Genomic DNA, 26,694 nt, shown 5'->3' on the forward strand with positions numbered 1-26,694 from the left:
TAAATCTTTAAAAAAAAAAAAAAGAGATAATCAAAATAAATGAGAGCAGTGTATTAACCATACATCTATTGCTCATTCCTTAGTCACCTGCCCACCTGAGGCTAGTGTAAAGCTTATTTAAGTATATTTATTGCAACATCAAACACTTCTGTTTAAATCAGGACACACAGACCTTCTCACTGCACCACATAGTAAAAACAACTAGCACCTTTAATTAGCCTTTATTTCTTGGTTTGGGGAATCTTCAGATATGCTTGAGAAGTGCCTCAGACACAGATCAAAAGGGAATTTTGGAGGTGATGGCAGGGTGGGTGAAGGAGAGTATGGTTTGCATGTTTCTTCTGAAGGGCTCTGAGGGCATTCTCAAACTTTTGCTTAGGCTTATCAAGGAAAGTAGGAAAGAAAAAATATTGTGCTCTTGATTGCTTTCCAATAAAGCCAAGGAGATAAAGAGTTTATCCCTACTTGTTGGCCTTAAAACATCATACTTCACACATACACAAGCCAAAAGAGTCCTTTTCTAGTCTGATAAAAGATCCTAATTCCAGTAGGGGATACTTTTTTGGACCAAAGTCTCGGCCATACCTTGGAGACAAGTTTTTCCCTCTTCAACCTCAGAGGCATCTAGAAAGAGGTAAATAAACTAGAAGAGGGAGTGACAGCTGGCATCCTTTCTTGGGAGAAGCCTTCAGTGACCAGCTCCTATTTTGCACAAGGATTTGAGTGGGTTGGAGGCTACCCAGATAGGGTTCTTCTAGGTCTCTAATCTCCCTCTACTTTGCTCCCAGTTCATTCGGTGGATAATACACGCATGGACCTGATAATTCCTGGAGAACAATACTTCTACCTGAAGGCCAGAAGTGTGGCTGAGAGACAGCGGTGGCTAGTAGCCCTGGGATCAGCCAAGGCTTGCCTTACAGACAGTAGGACACAAAAGGAGAAAGGCAAGTATTGTTGTCTGGTGTAGGGACCTTGGGAATCGTCCCAAGTTGACATCTCTGGATTCCCTTTTTATTACCTTGCCCCTAACCACCTAACTTGGTATGTATATCGTAGAAATAATATATACCTCAGTGGGATTTAAACCAGGATTTGTATCTAATTCTTCTTTATTAGGATATCATAGTAGAAAAAGTAAAGACTTTTGAGCCAGATACAACTAGCTTCATATCTTGGCTTTGCAAGTTACTGATTTTGTGACCTTGGCATGAGTCATTTAATCTTTCAGTTCTAGTTCTCAGTTGCCTCATATTAAAAAGAGGTAGTAACCTAGTGATATGAAACTGTCTAGTACCCAGTCTGGTGCAGAGTTGACCTTGATGAAGAATTGCTGAGCCAGAGGGGCCTTGCATCAAGGTGCCTTCTACAGTAACACCCCACGTCTCCCTTTCCTTGAGGTGGGATGGATGGATACTTAAATGTTAGGTTGCTGCCCCTTCGTGCTCATTAACTTGCCACCATTAGATCTCCTGAGAACCATGACTCAAGCTTCTGTTTAGATTTGGTCAAATCTTACTGCCTGAACTCTCCTAGCTCATGGGTACACCTGAGGAAATTAGTGAGAGCGAGGGGCCTCTGTGAAAAAGTGTTTCATGACCTTTCTGATGACATGTATGGGAGATGTGCTTAACTTTTCAAGTAGACACAGTAAGATGACCACATCGTGGGTTGTTTTTTAATGCTAAAAACAACATCAGGAGCACATTCTAGATCCTGTCAACTTTGACTCAGATCAGGTGGTAATGCACAGCATTTTCATGGAGAAGAAAACCGGAGGCAGCGATGATTGTATCTGGAATGTCTGGCTAATGAGAGAGCTACAGATATGTAAAGGATGCCATTAGCTTTGATAGATAGCATGCTGGACAAGTCCTGAATTAACAAGTCTTATTAAGTGGTAATTTCATGTAATAGGACACTGTTTCCTATATTTGAGCACCATGTTAGCAGAACTGTGTGGCAGAACTGAGGCCAAACTGAGCCCTTGACTCTGCTCCTAGTTCAGACACCTTTACTGGTAATCGTGCAATATGTTGACTCAAGAAATAATGCTGTGCACTTCTAAAGACTAGAAGTCTCCTTTTTTTCTATTGATTTGCTTCCATATCTTCATCTAAATCATATTCTGTAACGCATTCTGTAAACATCTTATTGGGGGCATAGGTTGTTATTTATTCTCTGTATTATATTCTATATTATATTCTCTGTATTATATTCTGTATTATATTCTCTGTATTATATGCTAACCGGTAAATCAATTATTCATTTTTATAATTGCGTTATCATTTTGTCATTTAGAGTTTGCTGAAAATACTGAGAACTTGAAAACCAAAATGTCAGAACTAAGACTCTACTGTGACCTCCTTGTTCAGCAAGTAGATAAAACAAAAGAAGTGACTACAACTGGTGTGTCCAATTCTGAGGTAAAATGTTGTCTTTAACCACACAAAAAGTAGCATAAGCTGTTGCTTACCAGTTACACTTATTTTCTCAAAATCCCTGATTATCTTGAAATTTACTACTTCTCTCAGAAAAATTAATAAAATCCAACAAAGAGAAATGTTTGCATTTCAGCATATGGAAGCTTATGGTTTCCCTTTCTGGAACAAGTTTAGGATTTTATTAATTAATAACATATGGAACCTTTAACTATGGTACTAATGTATGTTTCTCACAGTTTTTTAATACAAACTTACCTGTGTAACAGAGCCATTTCTATTAAGATGTCAACATATGGGCCTCCCTGGTGGTGCAGTGGTTGAGCGCTGGGCTGCGAAGTTGCCCGCAGCCTCTGCAGCACCAGTTCGATCACCGGCCACCGGCGAGGGTCCCACATAGCACGCAGACCTCTCCTGCCGCTCGCTGCTCCCCTCAGCAATATACTTCGTCAGTCTGCCTGTTCTACTTTCCCATCTGGCCCTGGTAAATTCTCTCACCCTCCCGCGCTTCTGACTGTACCCAGTGCTTGTATAAATAAATAAATAAATCTTTTAAAAAAAAAAATGCCAACATAGTGTCTCGCATCTTTGATAAGACTAACAGAATTTTATTTCACCACAGTAGTTATGTTTTCGTGTAGACTGGTGTCTCCTAAGATGGAGACACAGTCTTTTTTCTCTCCATCATCAACAAGGATTCAAATTTTAGCATTACTTATAAGGTTGTCATTCGCTCGTACTAACATCTTTTAAAAGATCTATGTAGTGTTAAACTGTTCATTCAGTGGCTCACATTAACGAGGGAGATCTCTCTTCTGTGCTCTCAAAGACATTTTAATCTGAAAAACAATGCCTATAAAATGAGGAATCTGCAGACGTAATTTTCTAATTTTTTTATTTATTTTTTTTTTTTTTAAGATTTATTTATTTATTTATTTATTTATACAAGCACTGGGTACAGTCAGAAGCGCGGGAGGGTGGGAGAATTCACCAGAGCCAGAGCAGGGAGCAGAGCAGGCAGAAGGACCGAAGTACACTGCTGAGGGGAGCAGCAGGCGGCAAGAGAGGTCTGCGCGCCATAAGGGACCCTCCTCCGGTGGCCGGGGAGCAGCCGGGGATCGAACCAGCACTGCAGAGGCTGCGGGCAGCTCCGCAACCCAGCGCTCAACCGCTGCGCCACCAGGGAGGCCCCGACATAATTGTTTTAAATTACTTTTCTTAGAAAGGAAAAGAATACTGTGTTCCTAGTAGCATATGTGCGTTGGGTTTTTCTAACACAGGTGATTTAATTCACTTTCATTCATTTCCTTTTGGGTTGTCTCATTCATTCAGCAACTGTCTATTATGTAGAAGACATTGTGCTGGGTAGGGAAAGAGTATATAAAAAAGAATTCAGTCCTGCTGTTGGGATGTTTATAGTCTAAAGCAGAGAGTGATTCTCAATCTAGAGCAGTTTTGTACCCCAGAAAACATCTGGCATTGTCTGGAGACATTTTTGGTTGTGGTCACTAAGGGATTGCTTTTCGTATCTAGTGAGTAGAGGCCAGTGATGCTGCTTAAAATACTGCAATAAATAGAAGAGCCATTCCCTCTATTTTCCTCACTCCAAAAATTAATCAGCCCCAAATGTTTGTGGTACTGAAGCACTGGTCTAGAGGGAAGGGGAAATGTGAACATGAATTTTAATTTAAAGAAGTGCCATGGGGACTTGGTGATGAAACTGTGGTTGTGATATTGTAGAAATAAGTGTTTGGTAACACAAATTTGGCTTTTGGAAAGAGCCTAAGTAAGGGGGCTAAAAATGGGCAGAAGAGGGCCTTCCTGGTGGTGCAAGGGGTTAGTTAAGACACAACCTAGAAGCTATCTGCAGCCACTGCAGTAGGAGTTCCATCTTTGGCCAGGGAGCTACACACATGGTGCAGCAGACCTCTCCTGACTCGCCGGCTGCTCCCCTCAGCAGTGTATTTCAGTCAGTCTGGCTGTTCCGTTCCCCACTCTGTCTCTGGTGAATCCTCTCACTCCCCACACCTTTGGCCTGCACCCCAGTTCTTGCATGCATAAATAAATAAATCTTATTAAAAAATGGGCAGAAGACTTAAACACACACTTCTACAAAGAAGACATACAAATCGCCAAAGGCACATGAAAAAATGGTCGTCCTCATTTATCACCAGGGAAATGAAAATCAAAACCACAGTGAGATACCACCTTAGTGAGACTAGCCCATATCTAAAAGGCTGGAAACAAGTGCTGGCAAGGATGTGGGAATGTAAACTGGCCCAGCCTCTGTAGAAAACTGTGGAGATTTTCAAAAGACTGAAAATGAATCTGCCATATCATTCCACTCCTAAGTATCTACCCAAAGAATACAAAAACACTAATTCCAAAGTGAACCTACACTCCTACATTTATTGCAGCACTATTTAAAATAGCCAAGATGTGGAAACAATATAAGTGCCCAAAAGCAGGTGAGCGTATCAGGAAGGTATGTTATGTATACACAGTGGTATAGTGCTCAGAATCAAAAAAGATAAACTCATATCATTTGCAGCAACATAGGTGGAACTGGAAGGAATTATGCTAAGAGAAATAAACCAGAAGGAGAAAGATAAATTCCAGAGGGTGTCACTTAATATGTGCAATAATAGAGAAACCAAACAAAGGGTCCGAAAAAGACAAACATTAAAACCAACCCTTGAAAGCTCACTATAGATCTGAGATATTGAGATGGGGAGGGAGAGAAAGTGGGGTGAAACAAGGGGATGAGGGAGTACACAAAGGACTGCAGTAGAGGACTATGGTGCTTTGGTGGTGGGAATGCTATAGTGACTATACCTGAGGGGGGAATCCTAAACTGCCAAAACACTAACGAGGATGTAAAACAATGGTCCTTCAATAAAAAAAGAAAGAAACATTTGGGCTTTGTCCAACTTCTGTCACAGAGCTCCTAGAATACTTGGAATTGCCTGTGAGAAGAATGATCGAGTTGTGGCTTTTGGGAGGCAGCTTTTGGAAAGAGCCTAAGAAAAGGGTACTGTGGCTGATAGATTGTGGAGCCCACCAAGTGATTATAGCATTGACCCTTTTAATCACACCCCTCAGTCCCTATATCCTGGGAATGAAGAGGAGGTGTGGAGCATGAATTCAATCACCAGATCATTGAGTTAATCAATTGTTCCTATTAATGAAGCTTTCTTAAAATTGAGTTCAAAGAGGCCCTAAGTTGGTGAACTTGAGGCGATTAGGGAGTATAACATACTCAGAGAGCATGGCTCTCTGCACCCCTTCTGTTTGCTTTGCCCTATGCATCTCATCCATCTGACCTTGAGTTATATCAAGTTTTATAATTAACTGGTACTCTAGAAAAGATGTTTCTTTGATTTCTGTGACCTGCTCTCTCAAAATTAGACCTAATTAATTTGACCTCTCCATTGAAATCTCCAATCAGCCACTCAGGTGACAACCTGGATTTGCCTTTGGGGTGGGACAGTCTTGTGGACTGAGCTTTTGACCTGTGGAATCTAATACTATCACTAGATAGCTGGTGTTTGAATTTAGTGGAATTGTATGACCCAGATAGTATTGGACAGTGGTGGTGTAGGAAAAAATTTGGTGTCAGAATCATAGTGGTCCACAGCCAGTAAAATTATCCTCTAGCTTGCTAGAATTACAAAATTGAGGCAATTTGAGATCTCTATTAAGAACGAAATTCAAATAAATTTCTAAGGTCTTACTGGCTTTATTCGGTAATTCATGAACTGGGTAGCTTCCAGTCTAGCAGATAGAATGGAGCTCTGGAGAACTGTACAAAAGTAGCGATTTTTATAGACCAAAGCGACCAGGAACAAGGGAATTATACTGAGCATTTGCTGATTGGCTCAAGCAATGTTATTTTCCTTACATATAACAAAGGTCTGGTAACTTGTGCTGAAGAGGCAATCCTGCTCTGAGAGATCTGAGCACAGAAACTTAGTGTTTGGTTTGCTGACATAAGACTTAGCATGAGCACCTCCATCATGGGCCCAATCTAGTTCCTTGATACCACTAAATTGTGGTTGCCACATTTTCTAGTCAGGGTGTAGTGTCAGTTTCCTAAATAGCTTATTAATATTAATATCCAGAAGGAAAACACTTTAAGCAAGTAAAATAACTTAGGGGAGGAAGGAATTGTTGGATATTTAAAAGAATTCCAGTTGCTAAAACCTCTTAGACTCATCTATACTGAAAACCAAAAAAAATCCATTCAAGCAGAAAATGTGTGACTTGTAATTTCCAGTGCTTCTGTTCTAGAACCTCATTTTCACTCAGTAGTGGGAATCATTTTTTTATTGATTCCAGTCTTCAATCTGTATGACTTCTTGTTTCAGGTCTGTCACCCCTTATAGACTGGAAACCTCACGAGGGCACTGTGCCCAGCCCCGGCACAATATCTAGTTGAACAAACTTGTTGCTTCAGCTCAGTGGGTGAGTGGGTCAGTGTGAACAGTCAGATTGAGGGTAAAGCTTATGTATGCTTCAAGAACTTAGTCTTTTTCTGAGTACATATTTGTCTGGCAAATACATATTTGTCTGGCAAATACATATTTTTCTGACAAATACATTATTATATTGAGGATAAGAACATTCTATACTTGGACTTTATCTTTTTTGGCAAGGTAAACAAGTCTTCCACTCTGGTTGTTTTTGTAGGAGGGAATTGATGTGGGAACTTTGCTAAAATCAACCTGCAATACTTTTCTGAAGACTTTGGAAGAATGCATGCAGATTGCAAATGCAGCTTTCACCTCCGAGTTACTCTATCGAACTCCCCCAGGATCGCCTCAGCTGGCCATGCTCAAGTCCAATAAGGTAACAGCCCAGCTCAGCTTGGCTGTAGCAAAGCATACAGAAAAGTTGAAAGCAAAGAAGGTGATACTGAGTTATGTTTTCCATCACCCTTTGGCGACTGAGAAAGACATATTTTAGTCGATTTTCCTTTATGTTCACTTTTGTATCTGCCCTCAGTCCGAATATCAAGTTAGTTATTTTTGGCAATTTTACCACCTAAACATGTCTCTAATGTGGCTAACCTCCCCTCTAGCCTCCATGACCAGAGAGTCTTCCTGAGTTTTGAGGTAGCCTTCTAATTAGTAGCCTTCAACCTAACCCTTCAGGCAACTAACAGTATTTCTATTCACACAGTACAAATTGGATTGCTTTTCCTAAACCTTCCAGTTCCCTCTTTGCCTATAGGTTAAAGTCAAAATGTCTTAACCCCATCTCAGATCCCCAGCCTCTTTCTCGGTCATTACCTGGCTTGATTGTATTAACTGCTTAGAGCTCTCCCCACATCTTTGTGCTGTTTCCCAGTGCCAAGAATGCCTTCTCAACCATCTTTCCCTGTTAGCTCTCATTCAACCTAAAGATTTAATCTCCTCTACCCTGACTTCCTAGGCTGAGCTAAGTATACCCTCATGCATAACATTACCCTAAAATTCAATTTAACATTACCCTAAAATTCAATTTACTTCAAGGTCATAAACACCATTCTGTTCTTCCAGTGTTCAATATCATGCTTTGTCATAGTTTGGTACTTACTACTATTTTACCAGTATTGCTAAAATTATATGAAAAGGCTAACCACCAAGGGTTTGGCTATGATAATTATGTCATTCAAGAGACTGTCTTCCTTTGCCTTAGAAATTTGTCTATCTTTATTTGAATAAATAAGAAAGTTGGAATCAATGACTCCCTGCTTTTGGAAGGATCTCACATTGTTTCAATCGAGTGGGACAGAGTATGTTTTGGTCATGTTTACCATTTTCATGTGTAATAAAATTCTGATTATGCTCTGTTGGAAGTTTAACATGTAAATTTTTATTTCTTTGCTTCTTTTAAAGATGAAACATCCTATTGTACCAATTCATAATTCACTGGAAAGGTACAGTAACTTTTTATCTTTCTAAATAAAAAAAATAAGGATATTGTTTTTCCTTGTTTAAAAAAAATAAAAATGTTTTGATTGTATGGTGACTTCCTTCATGATTTGAGTAATAATCAGAAGGAAACGATATGGCTTTCCTATTTGGGGTGATACTGAAACAATATATACCTTTCATTTAGCATCAAGTACTACAGAAGCTGGTTTCATTTTCCTTAGAATCTGGACCTCACCCATCACGTCTAATAACTTTTAATGTCTCTAGTTTCTTGAGTATTGGAACCTTGCTCTTTTGGGGAAACTAAGCAATGATTTAAGTGTGTTTTTTGTCAAGAAAAGACAGTGCTATTTTTTTGGTTAAAAAATAAAAATATTATGTAGTTTTACAGGTTGAAAAAAGAATTTAGCATCAAAGTATAAACTATTTTTTCCTCTAAATTCTCCTTTGATTTAATAAAAAAGTGTTAATTCATAATTGTTTTCCAAATATTTAGAGTCTTTATTCCATTTTTTAATTTCATATAAGCATTCCATATTTTGACATGTTCATATAGTTGTCTTTTCAAGTTACTATCTAATATTTCAGCTCTTTATATACTACTATTTGCATCTTTAGAAAAAGTATTATTCCCAATTAGCTTTTGTTAAGTAAACAAAATTCAATAGACTAAATTTTAAAGATATTACTGGCTTTATTCAAGGAATCATGACTCAGGTAACATCATATCTAGCTGATAAAAAGGAGTTCTGAAGAGCTATGCTGAATGAATTGTTTTTATAGGCAGAAAAGGGAAATTGTTAGCAAAGAGAGTGTAGTTGCAGGCAAGGTCACCTTCTTTTGAGGGATAAAGTTGAAGAAAAATAGGTCTCTCCAAAAATGTTCAGATAAGCTTTTCCAATATATGTCACCTTGGCATGTGTAGCTAAGGTCAGTCAAGACCCTGCAGGTCTCTAGGGAAGTTGTTGTCATTATCTTAAAGAATGAAGATTACCCAGAGTTAGTCACCTCCAAAATTAACCTTTTTATTGCAAAGACCTATTTTGAGGCAGGACAAATCTCTGGAGCATCTAGTTTTGTTATGTGAAGTCATTCTCTCCTTGTCAAGTGAGACCCCTTCCCATCTGCTTGATTCCCTAGGTCCTTATCCTAGTCTTTATCTCAAAATATTTATCCTCTGTCTGTGTCATTTACTCTAGAACTTATAGCTGTGTAACTTTTCTATGTTTATAATTAAATTTGGTCTTTTCTCCTTCTCCTCTGTCTGATGTTAATTAGTTTGCTCTGAGAAAAGAAGAGGGACGATTTCCCCTTGTGCCCCCATAGGGTCTATCAGGCAGTTTACTTGACTGAAAAATTTCAGACCAACTAGTTAAGATTACATTTCTGGGGGAAACTGAAACAGCAATTAGGTTTAGTATTGAGTGTCAGTTTGGTAACATGGGCTCAGCACAAATGACTCCATTTGGGGCCTGTTTCTTTTAACAGTTAATAACAATTTTTTCCTGTTGATTGGAATAAAAGTCTCAATAATCAAGAAAGTTTATTAGATAATCAAAGTGAGGATTCAAACTCAGAAAACAGTCTAATAGATTTTACTATATGGGAACTGTTCCAGCAATCACAAATTTATATACTAAACTCATTGACATCAAAACAATACATTCTTATTATCTTGACCTAAGGATAGGTGCAACTGGTACACAGAGGAAGGCAAATGCTGGGGTTTAATCACTACTGTGTTTCTAAAGAATGTGCTGTGGCGCTTCAAAGACTGGCTACCCACTTTTATATCTTCATCCTTCTCCTTTGTGGTTATGATATATATCTTCACACATTGTTCTAAGCATTTTTACTTGGAACATCTTTGTAGGTTTTATGAAGGTGTTTTCTCAGTATACTCTGTGTTAAACTTGATATGTTGAAATATGTATGGTAGTTCTATAGAAAGTAAGTGCTTTTCTCAGAATCAGCATGTTTTTCTAGACTTTTTCCTTTTATTTATATTCATTTATTATATTTATATTATGTATTTTTTCTCATTGGGCTGGGTATAGTCACTTATAATAAGATGTTATAAATTTTACCTTTGACTGAATCAACTGTCCCTCTTTCATATTAGCCTTTTCTGTTACCCTAAAGAGCAACAGGTACTCAGGATGTATCTAGTCCTTCCAAATTTTTACTGTCAGACATACTTTGAAGGGAATATTTTCCCCTGACCACAGCATGAGGTTTCTTGACAAGTGAACTACCACACAAATATATTGAAGTAGCTAGTGATTTTGAAAAGGGATAAAGTTGAGGGATAAAGTTGAAAAATAGGTCTCGGGCCTCCCCAGTGGCACAGCAGTTGAGTGCTGGATTGCAAAGCTGCCCACAGCTTCTGCAGCACCAGTTTGATCCCCAGCCACCAGGCAAGGGTCCCACATGGCGCATAGACCTCTCCTGCCGCCCGCTGCTCCCCTCAGCAGTGTATTTTGTCAGTCTGCCTGTTCTGTTCCCCGCTCTGGCTCTGGTGAATTCTCTCACCCTCCCACGCTTCTGACTATACCCAGTGCTTGTATAAATAAATAATTAATCTTTTAAAAAAAAAAAAAGGAAAGAAAGAAAAATAGGTCTCTCCAAAAATGTTCAGAAAAGCGTTTCCAATACATGTCACCTTGGCATGTGTAGCTAAGGAGAAAGTGTCTTCTATGGAGAAGCTAGAGAAAGTGAGAAAAGTGTTAAATGTGCCGGTAAAAAACTGATTGAAAACCAAATTGTTGTCAATAACTATTTCCTGTTACTGGCAGGGAACTGGAAGACTGAGTCAGCTAAGGTTACATGAAGGGCAATGAATGCCTCTTTAACATCTGAACTTCAGCCAGATATTAATCTACTGCTGTTACAGGCAGGTATCTGCCTTGGAGGCAAGAGGATGAGGGATCTGGCTTGATTTAACAATTCTATTTTTTAAGTGATTTAAAAGGAGTTAGTGTTTGTGAACTCTTTCCCTACCCCTCAGAATAAGATCTTACCTGACCAAATAATTGGAGTTTTTTACTGTTTTCTTTTGAAAAATGTTTCAGGCAAATGGAATTAAACAATTGTGAAAATGGATCTTTAAATATGGAAATAACTGATGATGAAGAAATCCTGATGAAAAACAAGAATTCCTTGTACTTGAAACCTCCAGAGACAGATTGCAGCATATCAAGTGAAGAAAATGCAGATGATAATGTACCAGGTAGAAACAAAAGTAAAGTCTGAAGCAAACTGGTAAACTATATAGAATCTTGGGAGTTTGATTCATTATCTGATCATTTTCTTGATAGGGTTGGACTTCTAGACCATCGGCCAAGTATCTCATGAGGAGATGTTGGCCCCGTAACACATTGTCATTCCTTCTTCACCCCGATATTTCTCCCCACTGCATTCTAATCCAGTATCGAAAAGGCAGAAGACGTTGCTGTTCCCTGTGCTGTGATGTTCATGGACTACAAAGAGCAGTCGCTGTCTGTGATGACTTTTTAGAGTATTGCACTGGTCTTCCACTCTGTGTCCCAAAGTCCTTTGAACTTAGACTGTGATGTCAGACTTAAGAGGACATAAAGTTACGGCCGTTCAGTTTTTCATCTTCCTGCTTGCTGATGAGATCAGGATGTCAGAACTCAGCAGTCACCTCCAGGGTTTCACCTGCATCCTCTGTGTTCAGCACGTTCAAGTCCCACACTTCATTTAATAGCCTGTACTGGAAGAGGCTGCCCTTTGAATTTGCTAATTCATTCAGTGCTAACCTCTAAAACCCTTTTCAGACAAGCCCACAATAACCATATTAGAGCTTTTAAATTGTTTGAAGTACATAATAAAATTGTTTTGAAAATAAAATTTTAAAAAATTCTCATCTCCCCTGAAATAAGAGACCTTGTTTTTCCACATGAGTTGGGAGAAAAGAAGATACATTTTCTTAGCTGTTAATCTTAGGCGAGCATTTCACTCATGACTGAAGTCTTATCTCTTGAGCAAATAGTAAAAACAAGAGAAATGCTATTGAAACAGTAATTAATTTAACCCCATAATTTCACTTTTAGAATTTGTTCTCAGGGAATAGTCATGTTTAAGGACAAATATCTATGAATGGGGATATTCTTTGTGATATTATAGTCAATTCTCATTTTTTCATGTTAGTTGTGTTCTACCTATATATAAAGTGTACTTTTGAAGTCACTGCTAAATTAGCAAATATGATCACTGCTCCTATGGGAAATGTAGGGATAGGTACCTATAAGCCTCTGGTCATGACATTTTTGTCAATTGGTAAGTATATTGCCTTGCTTTATGTGTTTCTACTTAAGGAAACCTTTAATATCTCTTGTTGATTCATTGACATTGAATTCACAACCAGTATTACCATACCTCATGCCTGAATAAAGCTCATCTACATAAGTACTTTCTCTGTAAGACACATCACGGCCTTCTTGCACATAGGAATACTGGATAGTACTATATTTGTGGCACCCTTTTAAACAGCAAAATCAACAACAAAAGTGCCCAAAATGTGGGACTAAATAAAGATACTTGTCTATGGTATGAGAGCTGAATCCAGAAGGCAGTATCACCTGTGTAATCTCAGCTAAGAGTATAGAGTATGTCCGGCTACTCAGATTTTCACCACTCTGTATGTATCCACAGATGACTGCAGACTTCACAAGCATTGATTTTTAAAATAAGTAAATGTTAGCAAGTAGGCAAATTCACAAATACGGAATACAGTTAAGAGAATCAATTGTATTTATAATACTAACATTTTAGAAACCTTCTAAATACCTTCCACATTAGCGTGATAGATTATTACAGTTATTAAAATTACATGTTGAAGAATATTGAATGCTAATGACAATTCATGATACACTGAAAACAAGTGGGCTACAAATCAATTTACATCTAAAGCCAATTTTGTGTGTGATATATATTGTAATTGCATAGTATTTTACTTATTTTATTCTGTATACTTTTCTGTGTTTTAAAAATGTTCAACAATGAATATATAATAATTTTATAATAAAAGGTAAGATTAGTAATAAGCATCTTATACTTTATAGCCCAAGGTAAAATAATAAAGGATGATGGAAAGGAAAACCTGGGAAATCATGACAACAAATTGGCACAGCCTGGATCAGACTCCTCAAGTTGTTCTCCAGAATCTCACTGGGAAGAAGGCCAAGAAGCTATCCCAACTTTCTTTAGCACCATGAATACCAGGTAACCTATACTCTATAATAGCACTGACAGTTGTATATCAGCTTCCCTTCTGGAAACTCAATCCTGATGTTTCTTTCAGGTGATGGCTTATTCTAATAGAATAGAGGATATGTTACACCAATTATCTGCTTACTCTTTACTTGTCTGAATTAATGAGAAGGAATTGGATTGTGAGTGTATATTCTGTGAACAAATTTACCTTGTTTTGGTGGATTATCTTTGGAAAATGATTTTATTGAACCATATTATAATAGAAATATAATCACTGGGGCATATCTGTGAAATCACACCAAATGAATTGCCCTATAGAGAGGCAGGTATTTTCGTGACTACCTCGAAACTGCAAAGAGTGTTAATGTTGTATTTTCAATCTTTCCTCCTTTTAATCACTAAATATAAGCTTTAGTGACATTGAGCTTCTGGAAGACAGTGGCATACCCACAGAAGCATTCTTGGCATCATGTTATGCTGTAGTTCCAGTATTAGGTAAGATTGCTAATTCCCCTAAATTCATTAATCTCTAGAATCTGTCTCTAGTTATTTTGCAAGAGAAATATCCTCAATTGTGAGTATGTGATAACCCTTCTTATCTACTTCGTATCAGCAGACACAGCTAAATCTGTACGATCTTCAGCATTAATGCATATTTCCATTTAATAAAATATTGACCTCGGGATAGTATAATGAAAAAGGGATTTCTGCTTTTTAAAAATCATACATGTAAAGCAAAAGTGATAAAGTAGCTGGGAAATAGACTTTCAAATCATTTGGTACTATGAAAAATAAATTGTACCAGCTAAAACTTTTTTCAAAGATTATGTGTAGAAATTTATTTCAGTGTCAATTACAATTACTTTTCAGACTCAGTGGTACCTGAGATTGCTAATTTGTTAAAATTTGCTTTATAACCGTAAGTGTCTTGATTCAGTGAGTTTTTAATAAATGTACCTACCTATGTAATCTATATCCCTGTCAAGACATAGAATGTTTTTATCACCCCAGAACATTCCATATAACAATGGAATCAGATGATAGAATTTGACTACCTATCATCTAACCTGAGGCAACCATTTTGTCAATTTCTGTCACCATACATTCATTCATTCTAAAATCTCATATAAATAGAATCATGTTATGTATTCTTTTGCATCTGAATTTTTCTCTTGGTAGGATGTTTTCATCCTTATAACATGAATCAGTAGTTCATACCTTTTAATTGCTGCTTAGTGTTCCATTGTGTGAATCTTTTTTTAAAAATTTATTTTATTTATGCATACAAGAGCTGGGGTGTAGGCCAGAGGAGTGTATGGGTGGTAAGGGGGTAAGAGGATTCACCAGAGTCAGAGTGGGGAGCAGAACAGGAAAATCTACTGAGATACACTGCTGAGGGGAGGAGAGGGCGAAATAGGAGAGGTCTGCTGCGCCACATGGGTTAGCGACCTGGCTGGGGATCCATCTTATGCCCCAGTGGCTGGCTATAGCTTGATAGCGCTAAGACTTTAACCCCTGCACCACCAGGGAGGCCTTATCACAATTTTTTATTCGTTCTCCCATTGATGGTCATTTGGGTCATTTCTGATTTGGGCTGGAATAAATGAAATTGCTCTGAACACTTTTGTATCTAAGCGCATATGTTTTTATTTCCTTTTTTTAATTTAATTTTATATATTTTTTTACATCATTTTTCATTTTTGCACAATGTCTGCATTTTCATCTTGGTTATAGTCCCCATACAATTCCCACCCCCCTTGTTTTGATCCTACTCCCTTCTCCCCACCCTGTAGTGTGTCTCTGGTTTATAGTTGCTTGTTGATTTTGATTTTTACTTTATTATAATCAGTATTTTTTCTGGTTCCTTATTTAGGTTTTCTAAATTCCTGCTATGAGTGAGACCATCTGGTATTTTTCTTTATCTTTCTGGCTTATTTCGTTGAGCTTGATCCCTTCCAACTCCATCCATGTTGCCGCAAATTGCATGAGTTTATCTTTTTTGATAGCTGAGTAATATTCCTCTGTGTATATGTACCACATCTTCTTGATCCAGTCATCTAATTGAGGGCAATTGGGTTGTTTCCATAGCTTAGCTATTGTAAATAGTGCTGCTATAAACATAGGGGTGCAGGTGCCCTTTTGAATTAATGTTTCTGTGTCCTTTGGGTAAATAACTAGGAGTGGAATTGCTGGATCATATGGAAGCTCCATCTTTAGCAGATTGAGGAATCTCCTTACAGCTCTCCATAGTGGTTGGACCAGTTTGCACTCCCACCAGCAATGAAGGAGAGTTCCTTTTTCTCCATATCCTCGCCATCATTTGTTATTGCTAGTTTTTTTAATATGTGCCATTCTCACTGGTATAAGATGGTATTGTAGTTTTGATTTGCATTTCCATGATTACAAGTGATGTTGAACATTTTTTCATATGCCTATTGGCCATTTGCATTTCCTCTTTGGAGATGTTTCTTTTTAGCTCTTCTGCCCATTTTTTGACTGGGTTGTTTACTTTGTTTTTGTTGAGTCTCGTCAGCTCTTCGTAAATTTTTGTGATCAGTCCTTTATCATTAGTATTGTCTTAAAGATGGCACGTCTGGGGGATGCTCCCCTGCGCGTGCAGTCTGCCCCGGCGGTGGCTGGATCCCTCTCTAGGCTCCTTGCAGGGTTTCAGCTCACCTCTAGCTGTGTAGACAGCCCTTTCTCAGTTCTACACAGTTTTGGTGAGGTCGGGATGGGACCCTCCCTGTCTCGAGATGTTTTTATTTCTTTTGTGTAAATACCTGGGAGTGGAATTGTTGATTCATAGGGTTCATATGTTTAACTTTATAAAGAATGATTACACTTCCAGCAGTAGTGATTGAGTATTGTTTGTTTCACATTCTTTACTAGCACTGTGTCAGTACTTTTGGTTGTGACAAAAATAAAGCCACAGTGAGAGACTCTTATGAGTGTTTAGACATATCTCATTGTGACTTTATTTTGTATTTTCCTTATTTCTAGTGATGATGTACACTTTCTCCTATAGTTACTAACCATTGCTACCTCTTCAATTATGAAATCTGTTCAAATATTAAATCCATTTTTTAAAGATTTATATATTCATAAAAGAACTGGGGTACAGGCCAGAGGTATGGGGGATGAGAGGATTCAACAGAGACAGAGTGGAGAACAGAACAGGCAGACTAAGTGAAAAACACTGTTGAGGGGAGCAGCGGGCAAGACAGGAGAAGTCTGCTGCATCATGTGGGGTGCCTCCCTGCCTGGGGATCAAACTCGTGCTGCAGTGGCTGCAGACAAATCCATAGGTTGCGTCTTAACCCCTTGAGCCACCAGGGAGGCCCTAAATCCTTTTTTTTAATTTGTTAATTTCCTTTTTAATTATTGACTTAAGTATTCCCTATATGTTTGGAATAACATTTCATTGTAAACATATGCATTGTGAATATTTTCATTCAGGCTATGGCTTGCCCATTTCTTTCCTTACTGATATTTTATGAAGATCAGAAGTTTTTTATTTTCATGAAGTCCAATTTATCTTCTCTCTTTTATAGTTAGTGCTTTTTGTGCCCTTAGCACCCTTTGCCTACCCCCAACATCATGAAGATTATCTTCTGTGTTGTCCTCTATATTCTTGAGTTTGATTTATGTTTCCATTTATAATACATTTTGGAATTAGTTTTTATATGTGATGTGAGGTAAGGGTGTGGTGTGGGGTGTAGGCCAGAGGTGCTGGGGTTTGAGAGGATTCACCAGAGACAGATTGGGGATCAGAACAGGTAGATCTACTGAAATATACTGCTGAGGGGAGCAGCAGGTGAGACAGGAGAGGTCTGCTGCACCATGTGGGTTAACTCCCTGGCTGGAAGATCAAACTTATGCCAACTCTTGCAGCAGTGGTTGCTGATAGCTTCATAGTGCTGAGACTTAACCCCTTGCGCCACCAGGGAGGGCCCAGTTAATGTATTTTTATATTAAGACTTGAACTCAGACAATATAAGTCTTCCATTTTTTTTTCCAAGATGATTTTGGCAATTATAGGTCCTTTGCATGTTTAAATTTTGACTTTTAAATTTCTATTAAAAAGTCTGTTGGGGCTTTGATTAAGATTACGTTGAATTTGTAAACCAATTTAGTAGGAAATTAACTTCTTAAATAATATTGAGTCTCCTAATTGGTGAGCCTGCTATTTTTGCCCATTTACTCAAGTAAATATTTTCTCAAAAGTGCTTTATATAGTTTTTAGTGTGGTGGTCTTACACATCATTTGCCAGGAATAAATTTTAGAATTATTTGAAATATTTCATTTTCTGATTATTCATGGACATCATATAGATACAATTCACTTTTGTATGTTGAGTCGGTTTTATTAATATTCATAAATGAACTAATTTCATAAAGTGCATCTTCTATGTTTATTGAAATTGGCTTTTTCCTGTACTCTGTTATGTCGTGAATATATTTGGGTGAACAAATATGTTGCTATTTGTATCTACCGTCTTGCTATTTTCAATTTAGCCTACTTATTCTTTGTTCCTTTTTTACTCTATTCATGACTTCTAGCCAATTAATTGATTTTTTTTAGTATTCTGTTTTATTTCTTCTTTTGGCTTTTTTAAAAATATTTATTTATTTATGCATACAAGAACTGGGGTACAGGCCAGAGGTGTGGGAGGTGAGAGGATTCACCAGAGACAGAGTGGGGAACAGAATAGGAGGATTGACTGAAATACACTGGTGAGGGGAGCAGCGGGCAAGTCAGTATAGGTCTGCGGCGCCACAAGGGTAGCTCCCTGGCTTGGGAACAAACTCATGCTACAGTGGCTGCAGACAGCTTCATAGGTTGTTGTCTTAACCCCTTGTGCCACCAGTGAGGCCCTCTTCTTTTGGCTTTCTAGCTATCTTTATTCCTGCTTTTCTTTTGGATCAATCAAGTATTTTTTAGTATTCAAACATATTTTCTCTTTTGACTGTTTAGCAGTATTCCTTGCTTAATTTTTTTAGCCATGCTCTTGTCCAACAAATATTTAAACCACTGCGTACTTTCAGATTTTCTAATAGCATATTAAAATATTAAGACAAAACAAACACTAATTTTAACAATGGACTTTATTTAACCAATATATCCAAAATATCATTTCAACATGTAATCAATATAAAATAATCACTGATGAGATATTTTGCATACTGTTTCTGGTACTCTATTTTACACTTTAATAGCATATTTGAGTTTGGAATAGCTACATTGCTGTTACCAATCACCACTCACTTTCCCTCAGCCAATAAAAGGAAACAGTTTGAGAAGGAAAGTAGTTTAATTCGTCGACAAACTGAGGAAGGCAGCAGAATCCTGTCTGAAAGACCACTGTCCTGCTCTTTGGTAGAGGGCAGGGGTATTTACCCAGTTACAGGGGAGTAGAAGGGGGAACAGGCAAGGGCCATCATGTTTATCCTTGCTACCAGGTGATGCTAGCTTTTCATCATCACCTGGTGTTCAGCAATTGAGAATGTTATCTTCCTAATGATGCTCTTTTCCCCGGGAATGTAAAAAAGAAACCAGATAAATAAAGGTGACAGGAATGCTTATCCGGTGGGACAGAAAAAGAGTCTTTTATCATTGTGTCATTGCAATTGCTAAATAGCCACATACTTAATAGCTACCATGTTGGACAATGCACCCCTAAAGATTACAATATGCATTTTATTTTTTTTTAAAGATTTTTTTTTTATAGAGGCATGTTTTATTTATTTATTTGTTTGTTTGTTTGCTTGTTTGTTTATACATGCACTGGGTACAGTCAGAAGCGCGGGAGGGTTAGAGAATTCACCAGAGCCAGAGCAGGGAGCAGAGCAGGCAAAAGGACCGAAGTACACTGCTGAGGGGAGCAGCGGGCGGCAGGAGAGGTCTGCGTGCCATGTGGGACCCTCCTCTGGTGGCCGGGGAGCAGCCGGGGATGGAACTGGCGCTGCAGAGGCCACGGGCAGCTTCGCAACCCAGCGCTCAAACGCTGCGCCACCGGGGAGGCCCTACAATATGCATTTTAAACTTGAAAGATTGTCCTCATCTAATCTGTCACTTAGGGCCTTTTTATATCTATTCAACTATGTGCAGTATAATATAAATAGGTAAAACTTATATTTAAAAACAAAACATAAAGTTTGGGGGAAGATCTGCTTAATTTATTATTATAAAAATATTTTCCACTTGTATAAATTGTTTCTTCAGACATTTTCAATCTTTTCTTCTAGACAAACTTGGCCCTACAGTGTTTGCTCCTGTTAAAATGGATCTTGTTGGAAATATTAAGGTGAATACACTGGCTTGTCTCTATGGTGACTATATTTGGAGGAAATGGTTGCATGAAATCTCATTCAGATACAGATGATTTTGAGTTTTATACTCAGAATAAAAAGTAACAGCTAGCTTCTGAGGTAGGGAAAAAATGTTTTAAAAACCCAAGGCAGCTGTTTAATTTTAGTTTAAGCATCATAGAATTCTCAAGCAAAAAAATCACAATACCTTAAAAATATAGGAAAATATAATAGAAATGCAATTCATTTTAATTTCTTAGAGGTCTATTGACACTTACAAATTTCAGTATTATAATGAGTTGCTTGATATCCTTAATACTTTAAATTTAGATTATTTCTCTGCTTTTCCTATAGAAGGTAAATCAGAAGTATATAACCAATAAGGAAGAGTTCACCACCCTACAGAAGATAGTGCTGCATGAAGTGGAGGCTGATGTGGCCCAGGTTAGGAACTCAGCCACCGAAGCCCTCTTGTGGCTGAAGAGGTAAGGCAGCTTGGATGGGTGGCAGTTAAAATTTAGCTCAGTTTAAATGTTACCAGAAAAGCAAAATTTATACAAGGACTACTTCTGAGTGAAAGATCTAACCTAATCACATAACCTTTTCTAGAAGAGCTGATGAATAGAAAAACTTTTCTTTTTTGCCACCCTCTTGATGATAAATACTGCCATGTATCAGTAGTGTGCCAAATATCAGTAGTAGTATGTGTCATATAGGAAGCTTAAAGGACGATGAAGTTGAATTGGTTTCTGTTTAAGTCGGTGGATCTTAAACTTTAATGACATCATTATCACCTGGAGGAGTTGTTAAAAACACAGATTACCATATACCCAGAGTTTCTAATTCAGTAAGTCTGGAGTGGGACCCAGAATGTGCATTTCTCCCAAGTTCCCAGGTGATGCTGGAACCATATTTGAAAACAACTGCTGAGGTATATTAGATGAGAAGGGTCCAGGGCAAGCTAAAGGGAAATGACAGAAGAGAGATAGAAGGCGCTGCTGAAGGATTTGCCTGTTTACTGCTATGCCCAGATACTGAAAAAGAAGCTGGTGCTTGTCATTTCTTTATACCCATTTAACATAGTGAACTTTGAAAATAACATTTCTCCCCCTTTTTGTTTCAGAGGGCTCAAGTTTTTGAAGGGATTTTTGACAGAAGTGAAAAATGGAGAAAAGGATATCCAGACAGCCCTGAGTAAGTGTTATTTACAAAGGGTTTGCGGCAGGCTGACTTTGGGGCCCCTGCCTCGAGTCCTCATTTCTCTCACAAAAGGTCTTTTCCACCACCTCTGGACTCCTGCATGTTTGGATTTCTCATATATCCCTGAGCTTCCAGGACAGACTCAATCATGTTCTTCCCATGTGTCCTAATTTTGATGGAGGAAAAGAATAGAAAACTTAAAGGAGAACCCTGTTCTCCAAAACCATCAACTCCAAAAACGACATCAATTTCAAGTAGCAAAAGTATATTCACCATAATGATTCATACCCCCAACCAAAGTCTATCATACTATATGACTTGTGTAATGATTAGGATCAGGAATCTGGATTTTACCATCTCAGAGCGCTGTGCCCTTAGGCAATTAATTTTCTTGTGACTCAATTTCTTTAAAGTGGGGACAATGGTACAATGTCCCTTTTAAAGTTGTTGTAAATATTAAATAGATTATTGCATGTTAGAAATAAAAAGGTTAGAAAAATATTTGGCACCTAATAAGCACTCAATACAAGTTGTTTATATTTTTATCATCATATTATGAAGTTGTAACCTGCAAGAAAATGGGACTTATTTGTGCCAAATCAGAAATGAAAATGGAAAATTTCCAAAACTCAGGTGCCAAGCCAGAAATTTCTCTCCAGACTAACTTCTTAGTGTGGAAATTTCACACTGAGAGGAAGACTCATCTGCATTAAGGAAAGTAGAAGATGGGGGATACGGAGCTGTGCCTGAAAGATTCCACATGGCACTGGGTGCTGTTGCTTTGTTAAGGCTGTCTGTGTGACTGGGGGAAAAGAAGCTAATCTCATTACCACTCTGCTGAAGTGGGAATGAATGGAACCCAACTGTTTACAGGACACTAGCAAGTGAAAAGAAAAGCTTTGACCCCTGGAGGTAAGAGGAAGTTAAAGACATACCCTTGCTATCTTGCCCCCACCCAAATTCTGCCACTGACCCTCCCCTGCTTGGTACTTTTCAGAGACTGTACTCAGAGTCCTTAACTTTGTGAAGAGAGAAGAAACATGAAGTGCAAATGCTGCTTCAAAACTAAAATAAACACAGCAAATCTCAGCTTTTCCTGCCCTTTTTCCTCAAGCACTGTTTGATAGAAAGGAAAATTGGGCTGTAAATTTGAGGTTTTCATCCTGATATTCAGGATTAGTTTTTAAAAGTTTTTATGATTTTAAATCAATCTTTGCTTGGAGAGATCCTTAGTTTTCTGCTGCTGTTAAATGTGTAGAGATAAAGTTCCCCCAGACCAACGCATTCCCCTCTCCGCCATACAAACACAAAAAGCTCTGTGCAGACATACAATGAAAAATACTTACATATTAACTATTCAGAACCATTGGCTCTTTGATGCATGTTTTTTCTGGATTAATGGCTTCTCTCATTTGAAACTACAGCCATTATAAGTGGAACTGATATCTTGCCTGAAATGAGGGAATTTGGGTATGTAATGTAAAAGAAAATGCCTGTACAATTTATATGCCATATATAGGCAAATTAACTTGCATGCTTTAAATTTTAAAACTGAATTTGAGTTATTGTGATAACAACTACCATTTATTTACAGCACCATGTATAGATAACACACTAGGTTCTCAGGCAACACTTCATTTAATTTTCCCTGTGCTCCCCTTTTATATCAAACTGAGGTGTTGTAGAGTCTCCCCCTAGACACAGCCCCCATTTCAGAGGTTTAAAGAAACTAAGTACCTATGTTGCAGGGCAGGGAAAGGGGTACGTTACGACCGCCAAACCTGCCCGCTCTAAATAGGTTCTGCCATCCGCTGCATCAACACAAAACATATAAGACTTTAATGGAAAGGAACTTTAATACAATTAGTCAACAACACAGAAAAGACAAAGAATATAATTTCTAAATCAAGCACCCAAAGTTGCCCATCCCTTTGTGGGTAAAAGTCCACCCAAACAGGATTGGCCCAGAGCAAGGCCCCAAAGCCTGCCACAGGTCTAAAGCACCTTTCAGTGGGGACCCACAGAAAAGGATCAGAAACAACGAGGAAGGAAAAGAGCAAAATCAAAATCAAGATGAAAGCTGCCATTGTCACCTCCCTACGGGTCTCTCACCCACATCTTTGTCACCCAGTCCACGACCAAAAGGCAAGCGCAGTTTCTTCACGTGTCTCTCTGCTCCATGTGCCTCCTCCAGGTCTCCTTCTGGCTCTCTATCCTGCTTCCTTCCTTCTCAGTCTCCCCTGCAGCTTCTTATTCTCCCTGCTCAGCTTTGGGTGGGGCAGGGAACCTGGAACTTCTCCTTTTCTTGGGGACTACCCTGTTATACCTTCCCTAGTAATACTATCTTGAGGTTTTTAAGTCTGTCTCCTAACCAGGAATTGATCCCAGGCTGCAACAGCTGTGCTGAGTCTCAGCCACTAGACCACTACGGCTTGGTGTCTCATAAAACCACAGCAGAAACTTTGCTGATGCTCAGGCAAGCAAGCAAAAAGAGGCAAATTTCATTTAGAAAAATAGATAAAAGGAAAAGTTTATTAGGGACAAAAGGAACAGAAATAAAGTGGGACTCCCTGGCTGGTGGAACCAGGCCAGGGAGAGGCAAGGAAGCTGAAGTGGGGTCGTGCCTCAGGAAATATAAATATACACCTTCTTTCCTTAATTATTCTAAAGCCCTGTCAGTCTCTGTGATTGGTTAGTTCTCTGTGGTCTCACTCACTCTGCCATAATGTCTCTGTGCCCAGAATTACGTCTTGCATCTCAGTCCTTATCTGAGAGTCCTTTTTCTATATAGTCCTTGTCAAGGAATGTCCTTCTGCCCCTAGTTGGGGTGGGGTAGTGAGTTTGATTAGTCCCTTTTGGAATTTGTTGCCATATCTCTGGAGCCTTCGTTATTCCTCTGAGGCTTTTCCTAATCTATTCTGCTTCTAGAAGCTATCCACTTGCCCCGGCCTCTCTAGGGTCTCCAGTCTATTATCAGTGGTCCTCATAATGGTACTGTTATAGGACAGGGAGAGGGGCAGCCCAAACCCCGCAAACCTGCCTATTCTAAATGGGTTCTGCCATCCGCCGCATCAACACAAAACATATGAGACTTTAATGGGAAGGAACTTTAATTAGGAAACAATACAGGTAAGGCAAAGAGTCTAGTTTCTAAATGAAGCATCCAGAGTTACCCGTCCCCTCGTGGGTAAAAGTCCATCCAAATGGGATTGGCCCAGAACAAGGCCCCAAAGCCTGCCATGAGTCTAAAGCATCTTCCAGTGGGGACCCACAGAAAAGGGTCACAAACAACCGGACAAGCCCGGAAGGAAAAGAGCAAAATCAACATTAAGATAAAAGCTGCCATTGTCACCTCCCCACGGCTCTCACCCACATCTGTGTCACCTAGTCCACGACCAAAAGACAAGCTCAGTTTTTTCACGTGTCTCTAGGCTCCACGCGCCTCCTCCAGGTCTCCTTCTGGCTCCATTTAGCTTCCTTCCTCAGTCTCCTCTGCAGCTTCTCCTCTTCCTGCTCAGCTCCACCCTTCCTTGGGTGGGGCAGGGAACCTGGAACCTCCCCCTTTCCTGGGGACCACCCTGTTACAGTACAAGGACAGCAATACAGTGGCAGAGAGAAACTTTCACCCCACATAGGTTCTTAGGTTGGTTGAGCAATCAAATTAACATCAGATAGGTTAGTAGGAGAAAGAGAACAAATTTAATTACCTAAGTATGGCGAATCTACATACCTCTAAATTCTAGAGTAAATAGAACAAGCCAAGGGTTTTTGTCCTGAGTTAAGGAATGGGATAGAGGCCTAAGGCTTCAAGTAGAGAGGAGGCGGACTCATGACAAAATCCAGATGCACTATAACTAGATAATTGCCCTGTATATAGTTAGTTTATGCCAATAAAAAGTATTTTTCTGAAGATAAACCTAAATCTGGATAATGCCCCCAATCTTCACTCCTCTATGTGGTTAAGGTAATGGTAGAAGCTTCTTGTGAGTCCATAGGGCCTTCATTCACCTTAGCTCAAAATAAACTACAAGCCAAAGTGGCACATCTTGGAAGATCTGTTCTGGATGCCCTGGAGAGGCCTATTTGAGCATCCTGGGAGAACTTTCTGAATGTCTTTAGTCTTAAGCAGCATTTTTATCACCTATGCAAACTACCAAACCCCACCTAAAATCTACCAATTCAGGGGGCCTCCCTGGTGATATAAGGGTTAAAGACACAGCACTATCACAGCCACTGCAACATGAGTTCAATCCCTGGTCAGGGAGCTGACCCACATGGTGCAGCAGACCTCTCCTGTCTCACCCGCTGCTCCCCTCAGCAGTGTATTTCAGTACATCTGCCTGTTCTGCTCCCCCCACTCTCTGTGGTGAATCCTTTTACCCCCCACCCCATACCTCTGGCTTACACCCTAGTTCTTATATGCATAAATAAATAAATAGCTTTAAAATTTTTTAAAAATAAATAACTCTTTTTAAAAAATAAAATAAGATCTACTGATTCAGAAACTCCAGAGGAAGGCCCCAATAATCTATATTAACAAGACATTCAGATGACTCTAATCTATGCCAGAGTTTGAGACCCACTCATCTAGAACTAGGACACAGAAGCTTACTGTCGCTATACTACATTTTGATTATTTGGGAATTTTGATTGCATCTGAGTGATTAAGCAATAATAAAAGTCCCAAAATCAGCATAGCATTAGTTAATTTTGCCTCCTTTTCATAGTAAGTAGTTCTCCAGTGACTAAAAATATTTCCTAACCTAGGAACAGCAAGGCAATTAGTAGGAATAAATTAAGAGTAAATCTTCAGTGATACTCCCAAATTTAAGACAGGGTTTTGAGATTAAATATTTATGAAACTTGCATAATAGTGGCCTTGGAAGGTGGGAGATGATATGTAGAGTCCTAAATGACAAAGTGGAAGCCTTAACCTCTAATAACTCAGAAGATTCGTGTATATTCCTGTATTGCTACATTTCTGACCTGAAGTTCCCAGTATCTGGAAAGTGGCCTTAGGCTTTATAGGCCTCTTTTTGTATGTGAATCATCACTTGGATTCCCCATAATGATGACCAGAGTGGAATATTTTGTTACCTTTGCCAAAAGCTGCTCTGTACCTTTAGTGTCCTGTGGCATTCTCCAAAGGTTATTCTAAGGAAAGAGTTGGCTCTATAAGATAGATATATTTAATGGTCTGTTCTAGAGCAGAATCCCTCCATTCACAGATGCCATTTCAAAATAAAAAGAGCTATTGGAGAGCAATCTTGTAAATGGACGAAAGTTGCTCTGGCATTTCATGCACCATTGTACTAAATGTTACAAGCTCTGCACTGTTCATTCAGTGGGATAGCATACCTCAAAATGATTCCATAAATGTCAGATAAATATGAATTCAACCAAGATATCTGCACAGACTAGAAAAATCTTTTGGGAAAAAAAAACAAAAACAAAAAAAAAATCTTTTAGGAATGCTCAGTTATACATTTAATATGAAAGGTTTTCATAGACAAAAGAAAGCTATGTATGAGAACGTCAGAACTCATAATCACATATTTAGCATCAAATCAGGACTAGAACTCGGCTCATTTTTT

General features: G+C 38.7%; 1 protein-coding gene across 2 annotated transcripts in view; it reads left to right on the forward strand.

Annotated features, from left to right (window-relative positions):
- The window catches only part of PLEKHA8 (pleckstrin homology domain containing A8), a gene marked incomplete at both ends in the record, with an annotated part of 62,004 nt that overhangs the window by 22,101 nt on the left and 13,209 nt on the right, over positions 1-26,694 (forward strand). Inside the window, 10 exons of one of the 2 annotated variants that reach the window (XM_084229867.1) lie at positions 789-944; positions 2,299-2,423; positions 7,128-7,298; positions 8,318-8,358; positions 11,428-11,585; positions 13,441-13,600; positions 14,001-14,086; positions 19,838-19,896; positions 20,255-20,385; positions 21,024-21,094. In XM_084229867.1, the coding sequence (XP_084085993.1) occupies positions 789-944; positions 2,299-2,423; positions 7,128-7,298; positions 8,318-8,358; positions 11,428-11,585; positions 13,441-13,600; positions 14,001-14,086; positions 19,838-19,896; positions 20,255-20,385; positions 21,024-21,094 (1,158 nt within the window). The remainder of the gene's footprint in view (positions 1-788; positions 945-2,298; positions 2,424-7,127; positions 7,299-8,317; positions 8,359-11,427; positions 11,586-13,440; positions 13,601-14,000; positions 14,087-19,837; positions 19,897-20,254; positions 20,386-21,023; positions 21,095-26,694) is intronic. The other variant, XM_084229868.1, reaches the window with a different exon arrangement.

This window comes from Talpa europaea (assembly GCF_964194135.1).
Source record: "Talpa europaea genome assembly, chromosome: 3".
In the NCBI taxonomy this organism is placed as follows: Eukaryota; Metazoa; Chordata; class Mammalia; order Eulipotyphla; family Talpidae; genus Talpa; species Talpa europaea.